This window comes from Lepisma saccharinum, chromosome 10 (genome assembly GCF_977018435.1).
Source record: "Lepisma saccharinum chromosome 10, izLepSacc3.1, whole genome shotgun sequence".
Taxonomy (NCBI): domain Eukaryota; kingdom Metazoa; phylum Arthropoda; class Insecta; order Zygentoma; family Lepismatidae; genus Lepisma; species Lepisma saccharinum.
In genome coordinates, this window is record NC_139238.1 from 82,284,248 (window position 1) to 82,297,497 (window position 13,250).

The 13,250-nt window shown below is 38.6% G+C and overlaps 1 protein-coding gene across 1 annotated transcript in view; it reads right to left on the bottom strand.

The window, feature by feature from the left end:
- Positions 1-2,495: 2,495 nt before the first annotated feature.
- LOC145993989 (rhodopsin-like) overlaps positions 2,496-13,250 on the bottom strand; it is a 58,312-nt gene continuing 47,557 nt past the window's right edge. The window contains exons 8-9 of the mRNA XM_083130023.1: positions 3,740-3,906; positions 2,496-2,639 (exon numbers count right to left, since the gene is read on the bottom strand). Coding sequence (XP_082986149.1) covers positions 2,498-2,639; positions 3,740-3,906 — 309 coding nt within the window. The 3' untranslated portion in view covers positions 2,496-2,497. The remainder of the gene's footprint in view (positions 2,640-3,739; positions 3,907-13,250) is intronic.

The following is a 13,250-nucleotide window of genomic DNA, read 5'->3' on the forward strand; positions in this document are numbered from 1 at the left end:
TTATTAAAATTTCTTCACTTCGGTATTGTAGTGATTATTCTGATTACTTCTTATTAGTAGAACGAATATAAAGTTGATGATATTTCACATACCATATTGATATTTGAAGATGACAGGTATATAAAAATTGTAATGAAAAAAAGAGACACTTCTGGAATTTCAATTCAGAGTTAATTAAAATTATACTCTCTATCATACTTAAACCCCAAGGTTTATGGCTGCATCAACACAAGCTTTCCATTATCCCTATCCTGGGCAAGATCAATCCAATCTTTTCCATACTTGCGATTTATTTTAGGTCCATCTCAACGTTGTCCCTCCATCTTCGTCTTGGCCTTCCTACTGGTCTCTTACCATCAGGTTTCCCAACGAGAATCCTGTAAACTATTCTTTCCTCTGCCATTCGTGTCGCATGGCCTTCCCATCTAAGTCTTCTTGATTAAATTATTCTACTAATAATTAAAAAGTCGAAATAATTTATTGTGTTGCTGGAGGAAGTAATGCTAAGGTGATGTTTTTATTTGTTTATTTGGAGATTTTTTTAACCATACTCATGCCGCGATTTATGTACGTATGTGGAGGCCCGGAGCAGCACCAAAACCTCTCTCCAATCCAGAAGCGCAATCACGAATTTTTGTCTGGGGGGGGGAAGTACCAGGATAAACGTACCACTAATAATAATAATAATAATAGTGGTAGTAATAATAATGAAAATAAAAATGTAATAATAATAATGTTATTATTATAACATAATTATTATTGATTTGCTCTATTTTACTTCGCTTCTTGTGCCACTTTTGGCTAAGTTGAGAAGATGAGGATGAGTGATGATTTGATGAATGGACACTCACAAACATCCATGCCTAAGCCGGGATTCGAACCCGGGACGAACATTATTATTATTAGTAGTAGCGGTAGTATCAAGGACGTTATTACCCTCGTAAATTATGCAAAAGAGGGGTAGAAGTTGGTGCTAAAGCATTTGTGTTCGAACAAACAATTTGAATTATTTTTTCAACACGATCAATTTCACATTAATAATGGAAAACAAGCACGCAAACTGTTTTTGAAAGACAGAAAATGCTTGATTAATGAATTCCAAATATAATTGTTTTTTACATTAACATGTATAACTTTCATGCACGATATATGTTCCACATATATGCAAGATGGAAATTTAGAATTCATCACAGAGTAGAATGACAGAGTGCGAGCGAAGCGAGCAAGAAAATTTTTGGATACAATTATTTTGCAGGCTGTAATGAATATTGATTTAATAGGGTGGAAATAATTTCACGAGACGCCAATGGATTCACTGTTTTACAACTTTTGTGCCTCGCCGATGGTGTAGTGGTAAGATCGTCGTCTTGTAATGAAGGGGTCCCGGGCTCGATACCCGGTGGAGGCACATGGCACAGTGGTTCGGATCCCACTTTAAACTGTAGGTCCAGTCCCGATTAGCCTTTCCGTGCGTAAAGTGGACTTAAAAACAAAAATCAATCTTACAACTTATTTTCATTAAATCGTTCAGCGCCCAAGGCCGTCTCCCGCCGCCTCCTAGCTACGGTTCTGAACTTAATGAGACTAAGAAAAGCAGGCATTGCGAGCGAAGCGATGAAGAAAATTTTACGAAAAGTATTTTTTATTTGCATAAAATTTGAATTTGCGGACGGTAATTGCCCCCTGCAGGTACACTTAGCCGTCAATGTTTTCTCCCCTTGCCCCTCTAGAACTTATTTCAGTCCAAGGTTGGGGGCAATGCCCCCTGCCCCCCTGTGGTTGCGCCACTGCTCCAATCCCCTCTACACAGTTTCAGTTATAACTTCTCGCTAAGTTACATGGTGTGGTTTGTTATTATATTTTTCCCACATCCGAAGCACCTAACTTTTTTTTTCATTATGTGGTACTTTTCAAAGCAGTCTTTCCCAGTCAAGGCCCGGAGCTGCTGTCCTCAAGCTCACCCTAAATTCTGATCTAATCTTGATCATACCCTGAATAATTTTGAGCCTCCTAAGCCTACTAGCTGCTTTTAATCATGGAAGTGTTCATTTGATCACAGTTTTTGTTTCAATAGCTCTAGTAATTGCTTTCACTTTCTAATGACAAAATTGGCTTTTTATGGGTTGATAATATGTGAACATTTCTAGCATATATAATATTCACAAGTTAAATATACATGTTATGAACACCAGAATACACTTATTTATTGAATCATTCATATATCCCCAAGTATATGTAGTTATTGAATTTGATTGGGTGGGCAATCGGGTGGGCACAGGAATTTTTGGGTGGGCGCTTGCCCACCCGTGCCCACCCCTGTCGCCGTCCCTGACGTGCAACCAATCACCATGAAATGCTTTTTAGTTATGCTTTTTATTAACTCTAAAATTAAATAATTCAAATAAAGATCATTGCAAGTGAACTTGCTTAATAACAGCATGCTAATTGCAAGCGAAACATTCCGCAACTACGCAGAGGAGAACTTTGCTTTCGAATTCTAAGTAGTTGTCGTTTCTTCCGCTGGCGCTGCAGTCGTGGTTGTAGCGACTGAACCTTGGGAGATTGTGTCATCGTCTGCACCTCCTCCACACACGAGAAATGGTAACTTCTGCTTCAATGCCGCACGGTATTTTGGATGACTGTAAGAATTGGACGAATTAACGATTAACAGAACAATTCTGGTAAGTAATATATATGTATGTTCTAACTTGATTATATAACTCTAAACTGTTTGAAGTACACCAAATTTTACTCCTAAGTTTCAAAGCAAATTTACAAATTTGACTAGCATGTAAATTTCATTTTTTTGTCTAGCGGTGTAAACGACATTTTAAGAATATTAGATATATGTTCCGCCTCCCCGATGGCGCAGTGGTAGCGTCGTCGCCTTGTAATCAAAGGGTCCCGGGTTCGATGCCCGGTGGAGACACATAGTGGTTCGGATCCCACTTTAAACTGTAGGTCCAGTCCCAATTAGCCTTACTGTGCATAAAGTGGACTTAAAACACCAAATCAAATCAAAAAATCAAAGATATAATATGACAGTGTGATGAGCATAATATACAGTAGCCTATTTCGAACGCTGGACAAGCATGGTCAGGATGTCTTGTGTTTGTCCCAGCACTAGGGACTTTGATTTTTCGCAATGCCGTAACACTCTAAAAGGCTAATTGCTGCAAAAAGGTGTTTAAGTGACATGTTCTAAACACCTTTTTCATCCGTTTGAAATCACGAAATAACACGAATTGTGATCTTTTTCGCGAATTTCAACACAATTTTGTGCTTAAGAAACAAAAAATACAGCAAAAATCCAACATTCATTTGTTTTACACCTAAAAAATAAGTTGTACGCAGGTTTTCCAAAATTGTATCCAAAATAAAACTACGGTGCATGTTATACGTATACGCAATAATTCCAACAGCTATATATACATGAAACCACGCCTTGCTCGAAGTGATGGGGGGATGTGTCGACGATCCCCCAGCTAGCAAAATATTTGCAATGCTTCCCCCAGCTATCTCATTGTCACTATGTTAAATCATAGCAGCATCACCCCCCCCCCCCCCAAAGCTCGAACAAACATCTCCCCAGCTAACATTTTCCACTTCAAGTGCTGGTTGAGACCAAGACTTGTCGCGTCTCACTACTTTATCGCACACAAATATGAAGTTACACAGATTTTGCGCTGTGTTTAGAAGGGAAAGTTATTTAAAAGCTTATGCAACGTATGGTCCTTACCTGATACCGTAGACGATTGGATTGTAAACTGCGTTAGCTTTGGCGAATAGAGATCCCCAGATGGTTGCTAGAGGAGTGATGACAGAGCCCTCGAAAATTCCCGTGTAGTTTATAACGAGATAAGGAGTCCAGGCGAAGAACCACAGAGATATAGTCATCAGAGCAATCTGTAACGAAAGTTTACAATTGCATTTGAAAGTAGGAACTTCATGAACTCACATTGTTAACATAAGTTAACAACTTGAAGACATTTTAATGTATACAAGGAGATTTAACTCGAACTTCGATCTTGTCGGTAATGCGTAACAACAATTTTAAAAGTCCTAATGGTATGACAAAAAAACTATCTTTAAAAATTAAGGATCTGTTAGTATGTTTCTATGGGCCTCCCCGATGGCGTAGTAGCAACGTCGTCGCCTTGTAATCAAGGGGTCCCAGGCAGTGATGTGCCGTAGACTACATGCGTTGTCTACGCGTAATCTACACGAAGATTACATTAGCTTATAGCTTACATAGTCTACTGTAGACAATGCAAACTACAGGGAAGAAATAAATCCAGTGTTCTTTGGAAGATAAAGTACTTTTTTTCTTCAAACATGTCTGTAATCTGGGCCTATAACCAACTTAAGACCATTCGACGTAATCAAAGTCATCGAATTTTCACTATCGAGACGAAAAGTGATTGGCAGAAGAAAAACGAATGACAGCCATAGTGAAAACTGACATTATTATTTACACTGACAAAAGGGAAGGCTAAAAATATGTTTTGTCTTGTTACTGCATAGGAAAGTGCATGTGTCTTTAAAGCAATTTTTCCACGAGTGAAATGGTGGAAATAGAAGTTTCATTGATTGATTGATTGATTTCTTGCTTTAAGTCCACTTTATGTACAGAAAGGCTAATCCTACAGTTTAAAGTGGGATCCGAACAACTGTGTGCCTCCACCGGGTATCGAACCCGGGATCCCTTGATTACAAGGCAATGACGCTACCACTGCGCCGGAAATAGAAGTAAATCTAACGTTGTCATTTTATATGGACATCGCATTTTTTGAGTTTGTATGTCGCGACAAGTTTATTTTGCAGTTCAATTAATACCTTCCGAATTGGTTGAACGTAAATAAATACTTAAAGCACTTATTTCTGGACAGTGGAATACTCCACACTTTCTATTGATGCTGGTTGCTGCTTCAAGAACGATGCGCGTGCCTTGCACGAAGAACGCCGAGCGCCATGTTGTCTACGTTTATTACGTCATCGATGTAGATTGCATAATTTACATAGTCTACATTGTCTACACATAGAATGTAGACAATCGTTGTTTACTCTTGACGCACATCACTTGTCCCAGGTTCAATACCCGGTGGGGGCACATGGCACAGTGGTTCGGATCCCACTTTTAAACTGTAGGCCCAGTCCCGATTAGCCTTTCTGTGTACAAAGTGCACATAAAGCAATTCAAGTTAGTATCTTTAATGGAAAATGTTTCTATAATGAAAAATCATATCACGAAACAGTGTCCATTGTACAGTGGGATGCAAAAGTACTGCTCGTGATTTTTTTCTCTTGCATCCTACGTGTTTTTAAGGAATTAATTTGTACGTATGCTGGTGCAGAGATTGTCAGCAGTTTTGTGACAATTCTTGAAACTCTCATCGCGTAAAACAAGGGAATGAACATGGTGATGGACAATTTACTTGGTAATATTTATGCATCCCACTGTTCCTTCAATCAACAGCAAAGGTAAATTGTCCATCGTTATTTTCGTTAATTTTTCTTCATTCTGTATGCTTTTAGGGAATCAACTTGTACTTGTGTATTTTCAGTAACGTGCACTGAAGAGTAGCATGTCTAGAAGTGATAGATAGATCTCAAACTCGTATCTCTTATTATTTTCAAATCGAAATATTTATGGCCACAGTTCACAAGCGACACTTTTTCACGCGATTCTCACCCCTCGGTACGATCAGTACGCAGGTGGAAGGAACTACTCTATACTCTATACTACTCTATACTATAGCGTAGTTCTTACGGCGGGCGCTCTAGAAGCTGGCAGGGGAAGCGGGGAGCGGGGATTACGCAACAGACCAACCAGACAACAGCAGTGGCGCCGAGAGACACGACGCGGCCGGAAAAAGTACTACGTGAAACTCGTTCTACTGGCCGCTACGTTTCTTACCGTGCTGGATTGGTCGCTTTCCCGCTCCCCACTTCCCCTGCCAGCTTCTAGAGCGCCTGCCGTAAGAACTGAAAAGAGCTTTAGCAGTCTTTTCGACCGCCTGACCTATTCTAGGTAAAGACTGCAACGGAAAAGCAGACTGATGATTTTCATTTCTTTCTTTGCCTCCAACGCGCCGGCCACAACAGAGCTAAAAGGCCGTGGCTTCAGGCTCTCCAGTCTATAACATATACCAGTGGTTCTCAACCGCCGGACCGCGAGAGGTTCTCCTGAAGTTTGCGACTTGCAGCCCAAGCTGTCAACCGCCTGCAAAGATGTTCTTTCGTTCGGTGTTCACCAGCGATAAGAGGAAAATCCTTTCTCACCAGTGCTGGTAAGCATCAAGCGATGAAATGTGGCTTCACTCCAAATTAGAAGGTTGACGGACAGGCATCATATTAAATTTATTTTGCCCAGGAATTTTCATTAGCAAATTTATTGATTTGGAAATATTCTGATTAATTGGAATTTTCGGTGTCCGAAAAGGAAAATCAATATTTACCCAATTAATGTAATGATAATGAAACTAAAAGATTCCATTAGATCCAGTCGCTTTCATCTAATTTAAACCGAATTTTATATTTATCAACAAGCCTACACGTAATCGAACTATTACTCTGTATGATTTTGCCATAATTTATTTATTACTATTACATTTCAAGGGTATATTAATAAACGTATAAAGCTAAGAAGATCAGAAAGCTTTGGCTGCAAGTCGTGTTATTTATGAATTGACAAAGTAACTAAGTATTTTATATGGGAACAAATTCCTGGAAACAGTTGCTTTTTTTAAGTAAGGAATGCAATTATAATAACGTCAAAACAGACAAGAAGCGCTTTTCATTTTGGTAGTATCTTTAAATACACCAATCTCTTTCTGGTTTTGGAACTTTGAAACGATTAAAGTGGCTAACGAACTCATGGAAAAGATGAGGAACAGCAATGTACAAAAGCACATGCTCTGCTCGGAATTTGAGCTTTAGACTTTCTTTCATGTGTTCATTGTTTTCACGCCGGCCCTCGTGGCGGAGTGGTTAGCACATCGCGCTACGACGCCAGGGGTCCCGGGTTCGAATCCCGGCCTGGGAATGGAGGTTTGTGAGTGTCCATTCTTGAATTTCATCATATCATCACTCATCCCCATCTTCGCAAATTAGCCAAAAGTGGCACAAAAAGCGAAGTAAAATAAAGCAAATCAATCAATCAAGTCATTGTTTTCACAGATCGCTTTCTTAAAATTCCTAGAACGTGGCGTGTGTGTGTGTGTGTCCTTGCGTGCATAGGCCCAACCAGAAAGTTTTAACAGGTGAGGCTGCTCCAAGAGTATTTTGAATGTCAATAATTGTCAGAAAAATGGGGCAAAAAATAATAATGACCTTTTTTTTAAGAAAATTATATTCAAGGATAACCCCAAGTAGCGGCGACCGGGTGCCACGACCGCGGGAGGCGTGGCAAGGGCAGTTTACCTTTTTCTTGGTAAACAAGGCTTAGCATTAAGGGCAGCAGGAACAGTTTGTGTCCAGCCAGACGTAAGGACCTTAAACTGCTGCTTCCCCACCGACCTTTCCCATTACGCTTATTTTACTTATTCTATTGGGAATAACAAACTTCGGATGGCACAGAAAAACACATGAACGGATAGAGAACAGGTTAAAGATTTGATTGGCAGGCGGAAAAGTAGAAACCTCCATTTCATTAGTCGTAACTTTAATTTGTTGCGTTTTTTTTCCATGAGGAATAGATTTTGAAAATTCTTATCATATTTTTCAAACCGTATCTCTATCGAGATAGCTATGTGCCTGTAAACCCTCGGGGACCAAATATCTCTATCGAGATATGTTGACATGTTCGTAGTTTTTACGTCATAATGTCGCTATTATTCGCTGGAATTGCGGTTTTCTTCTTTTATATTATTGTTAACACATATTCTGCACCGTAAAGACTCTTGCACGTCTTGTTCTTCCATAAAACGGCGGGAAAATGGCGTCTTCCTTTGAAACTGAGTCAGTGGCGCACAGACTTGTCGTTTGGGGGGGCCAAGTCGTGTTCTATTGCTCACATGATAATAATGCAATTATTTTCTTGTTCAAAACATGCCTGCGATCATTTCCATGTGTATTTTGACAATGTCCTGTACTTTGTTGTCAAGGGGGGATGGGAGGCGCTTTTTTCAGAAATGTTGGAATTTTCAGGTTCCTCCCCTCCCCCACATCCATATATACACTCAATGTGCAAAAATTTTATGTAGTCCGAATCTATGGTTCATTCCGCGTATACAAGTACTTCATTCGTCTGTCTAGGGCAATGAGCCTCCGATCTTCTTCTTCCATTAGCATCACAACCCTTTGTGGGTTTTAGCTTTCTCAGACAAATCGTTCCAATCTTTCCTCTTCTTTGCCATTTCTTTCCAATTTCTAAATTTGAGAATCTTTAAATGTTCGCATACATCTTCAATCCATCTCATCCTAGGTCTTCCAATTGGTCGCCTTCCCATAGGTTTCCATTCTACTGTAGTATACGTTTTATAGTTCTCATGTTATCCATTCTTTGTATGTGGCCTAACCATTTAATTCTTTGACTTTTAATATATCCGATCTACAGTCATCTAAATGAAACTCTGCATTTTGCTAAGAATTGGCCCGGTCCCGGGGGGTTTACATAGCCAAATGGGCGCGGTAATCAAAAGGTTAGTAATCAACTTTTAAAAAACGCTTCCACTTGCAACATGGGGGGAAATTCATAGTCTCCGTACACATAGTACACCGTTTTTTTAGTAGCAATGCCCATTCTACGATATTGAAATAAAGTAGTGTGTTTCATGCTACCACCATTTCGAGAAAGTATGAACCCCCCTCATGCAGATTTGGCTACACTTAAAACTTGCTCAACATGCCCATATGAGTTTTTTGCTCAAGTGTGGAACCCCGTCTAATCCAAGATTTTTGTAAAAATACCCTCGGGAATTTCCTGAGAAAGTATGACCCCCCTCAGATTGATTTGCCTACACTTATAAAAGGCACTTCTGTGAGATTGTTGTCCATAAACCTGTCAAAAATATCCCCCTCTTGATATTTTTTTTGGCCACACCTAAAACTATGCCAAACGTATTAACACACACACACACACCCACACACACACACACCCACACACACACACACACACCCCACACACACACATATTTACTTCCGGTTTAAGTTCAATTGGGCACCAGGCTCAACTTGCATATCTAATATTAAAACAATGTAATTCTTCTAGAATTGTTCTGTGACTCTCTCATTTCTTACATCATAAACATATGATTTTTCCCCTATGAGAATAACACTACATATAGTGTCATCAGGTAATGCCTCATGGAATTCACAGATAATTTTAATGTTTGTCCTGTCATTAACCACAACTTGTTTTCTTTTTGAAGTGTTGATGACAAACATGGGTCTCTGTGCTTTGAATTCATCTGGTGTGTAATACATGTCAGTATTGCCAGTAGTGACCCTTTTGTATGCTGTAAATGCTTCATATAATTTAAGGAAATCATCCTTGGAAATGTCTAAATTATAATTTTCTCTAGGGAATACCTCATTTCTGCCATTTTTAAGATATATGTTCTTGATGTTTCAGTTATCAAATCTACTTGAATTTTTTTCCTGATTATTGTGTCTTCCAGTCTGAAACAGTACCACCACAAAATCCGGCATGTCATATTGTATACTGGAGAATGAATTTGTAGCATCAAACTCATAATAAGTACCAGTTGCAGGCTTCTGTACACATTGATATGTATAAAATTGTAAAGGAATCTGTGGATTTTTTATTATATCTGCTTTGTATTTAAGAGCATAACTGGCTTCATATTCAACAACCGGGATTCTTAGCTCCATAGTCTGAATAATGCATTTGCCTTCATCAGGTAGGGTATTGGGCAAAGCTTCCCCTGTAGAGTTTAATGTGCTGTACCTCATCAAAGCATTATTATCATTGGCAGCTCTTCTAAATGTGATTCTTAAACCACCCTTCCACATAATATCTTTGTAATCTGAGAAGAATCCTGGCAACAGGCGCATAGGAAACAGCACTGTGTGGCTCTTGGTTAATATTTTATCACCAGCCTCAAATCCACCTATTTTGAAGTAAGAAGCCTCGGTTTTGGATAATTTTAGTGTGGCCAAAGCTGTGGAGGTAATGCCGGGATAATCCACTCTGTTTATAACAACACCATGCTTTCTGATCTCAATTTCAGAGAACAGATGTGGCACAAAATTATCTACCAATCTTATATTTGAATTTGCCGGATAATCTGTTCCATCGAGCTTTACAACATCAAATTTGATGTATAGGTCTGCTCTGTGGGGGTGTATAAAGCCATCCCCTACATCAAGATCAACCTCAATCTCTGTGTTGGGTTGATTTAAATTTGCAAATGTCCTCCTGTTTGGGGGGAATGATTGTAGCTCATAACTCTCAATATTTTCCATTTTTTTTGTATGTATTTTTATTTAAATATTAATCTCTATGATTGCAGTTGTTGTGGCTCCAGCAAAATCAACTAATTCTTCTTTTTCATTAGTGACCATCAATTCAATGTTATCTATTCTATTATGGCACACAGGAAAATATAATGTTGGGGATGGAGTGTAGATGATGGGCTCCATAAATTCAGAATTAGGTTTAAATGTTGCAATGATGCCAGTTTGTTTGTGAGTGCCTATGCCATTTGATTTGGTGATCATACCCTCAGCCACATTACAGTGAATATTCAGAGTCTCTATGGCTAAGAATTTAGGTATATTAATAGCAGTGTGTTTGATGGCCGGTTCAAGTTTTGTGTTGTTCTCAAAGCCTAACAGCTCTCCTATAGTACCCAGATCCACTGTTTCTGTAGCAGATACAATCTCTACTCTGTGAGTGACAGAATTTTGAGTTAATACTATACCTCTGGGTAATTGAGCATTTAGAGTGGACAGATTATACTGCCCTGGAGTGATGACAATTTTTTGATTCCCTACTGCAATTTTGTTGTTGTGGTGTGTAATATTAGGGATCAAGTACATGCCATAAAATGCTCTGAGAGCTATTGTTTTGGGATACACTATATCATCATGTAATTTGAGTATCAATATTGAATTTTGGATGGTGAGATGGAATACCCCCATGATGTTTCAGATACCACAAGGCTTTTTGAAAATTTTCAATTGATGGTTTATTTATTTGAGACATATATCTAAGAACAGATAAACACAAATGTCCACAATTAACATCTTTGAAATTTTGAACACTGGCATTATTGTAATAAAGATTAGTTGATTTTAGATATTTTATTAAATTTTCAGGTGGAACACCTCCAAATGAATCAAACACAAATGCCTCATTGTTTAAATATTTAAGATAACAGATCCAGTGAGTGCCCTGATTTTTGTACTTATCCAAATTAACAATGCCACACTCTTTGTTGAGTGGTTGCTCTGGCAAAGAATCAGACATGTACACACCTCTAAAATATTTGATGCCCAGTGGCTTGATTAAAGCTTCAATATCTTGGTTTGTAAGCGGCTCTTGTTTTTTTTAAACTTATTCATGGCTCTCTTAACACCTTTGCCTTGTTTCTCCATGGCCAGGTTGTGGCGCTTCAATTCATCTAATTCTGCCCTATTCTTCTTGGCATCTATTACTGTTTTTGCTATGGCAGCTGATCCCCCAGCCAAGCTCCCAACAGCCCCAAGTGCTGCTAAGATGGCCGGGATAGTAAATATGAAACCCCCCACATGTGATTTTTTCCTGGATTGTTGTAATTTTTTTAATTGGGGGGTACTAAGCAACAATTTCATACCGTGGCCCTTGGCAATACAAGAATTTTTTTTCTTCCTCTGCTTTTTGGTTAAAAGGCTATCAATAGTTTTAAGAGATTTAAGACCTGCATAAGGTATTTGATACATAACACCCTTGGCCTTTATTCTAGGTTTATTATATACATATTCACAGCCCCCACCCCAGTTTTTGTTTGGTGTTCATAGCTATGGTGGTCCCCAATGCTGCTATTTTTTTCACTTAAAGAAGCATCTTTGCTTACAAATCTACCAAATGCAGCCTCTTCTAATTTCTTGTCTGCAACATGTCTCTTGTCAAGATCAGAATGTGTGTTGTATGCTATGTCATGGTCTTTACAAGCAGCATCTAGGGGATTAACACCAGGATCACCTCTGTTTAATCTATGCTCCAATTTTGTACCGGGACCACAATACTGATAGCCTGGAATATGTAGTTCAAATGGCAGCTTGTTTATAATGTCATTAACCAAGCCCCGACCCTCAGAAATATTCCAAAATTTAGGTGGTAGAGTATTAATAATTTTTATAATATATCCAATCCCCTTAGTGTCATTCACTATAAAATTAGACAATTTTGTGCTTATCATGTCCATAATTCCAACCTTTTCATTGTAAAAATTGTGGTTGCCAGCATTTTCCTCCCCAGCTATCACCAATAACCTATCTACAAGTTTCCTGACATCATCAACCCACACAAATTCTTTAGGCAGGGTGTTGTATTGTTTGATTCCACTACCAGTCTTGATCTGTGACCATATGGGCTTGATTAAATTGTTGTATTTTGCTCCACTGCTAGACTTGACTCTTTTTTGTGTGGGATCATTGTTCTGGTATAGAGCATCTGATTTTATTAATATTTCTTTGTAATGTTCATAATCTTGATCTGTATAACTGCCAGGCCTTTTCCTAGTCATCAGTTCCCACAATCCAGGTGTGCCCGGATATTTAACAAAACCACCTCTTTGTCCAAGATGAGATTCTGAATATACAATTATATCATCTCCCATAAATGTTACTCTGAAATTGCCAATTCTATGTATGATGCTACCATCACGCTCTGTGTCAGCATATAAGCCAAAGACCTCATCTTTGTTGTCTTTAGGTGTGCTTAAATATTTTTGAGCAAGCAGACCCAATTCAATAGGATCCTGAGTAGCTTCAATTCTTCGAGGAGCAACAGGACTAGGTGTATGAATACTGGAAAGTGGGGTGATTGGATAATCTAATATGTTCCTTGCAGCTACAGGTACAAGCTCTGTGATCAAATTTTGATTTTGCTCTGTAACAGTTTTGATATTTTTACCTAATTCACTAATAGCATCAATAATAGGCTGTTCTGTTTGTTTGTGTTGTTCATAAATTCCTCGGTTCTGTGATTTCCATCCCTTAAATCTTTTTACAAGATAATCTCTTAATTTAAGATCATCAATGATTGGCCTTTTCATGGTTATTTATATATGTTTCAATGTCTA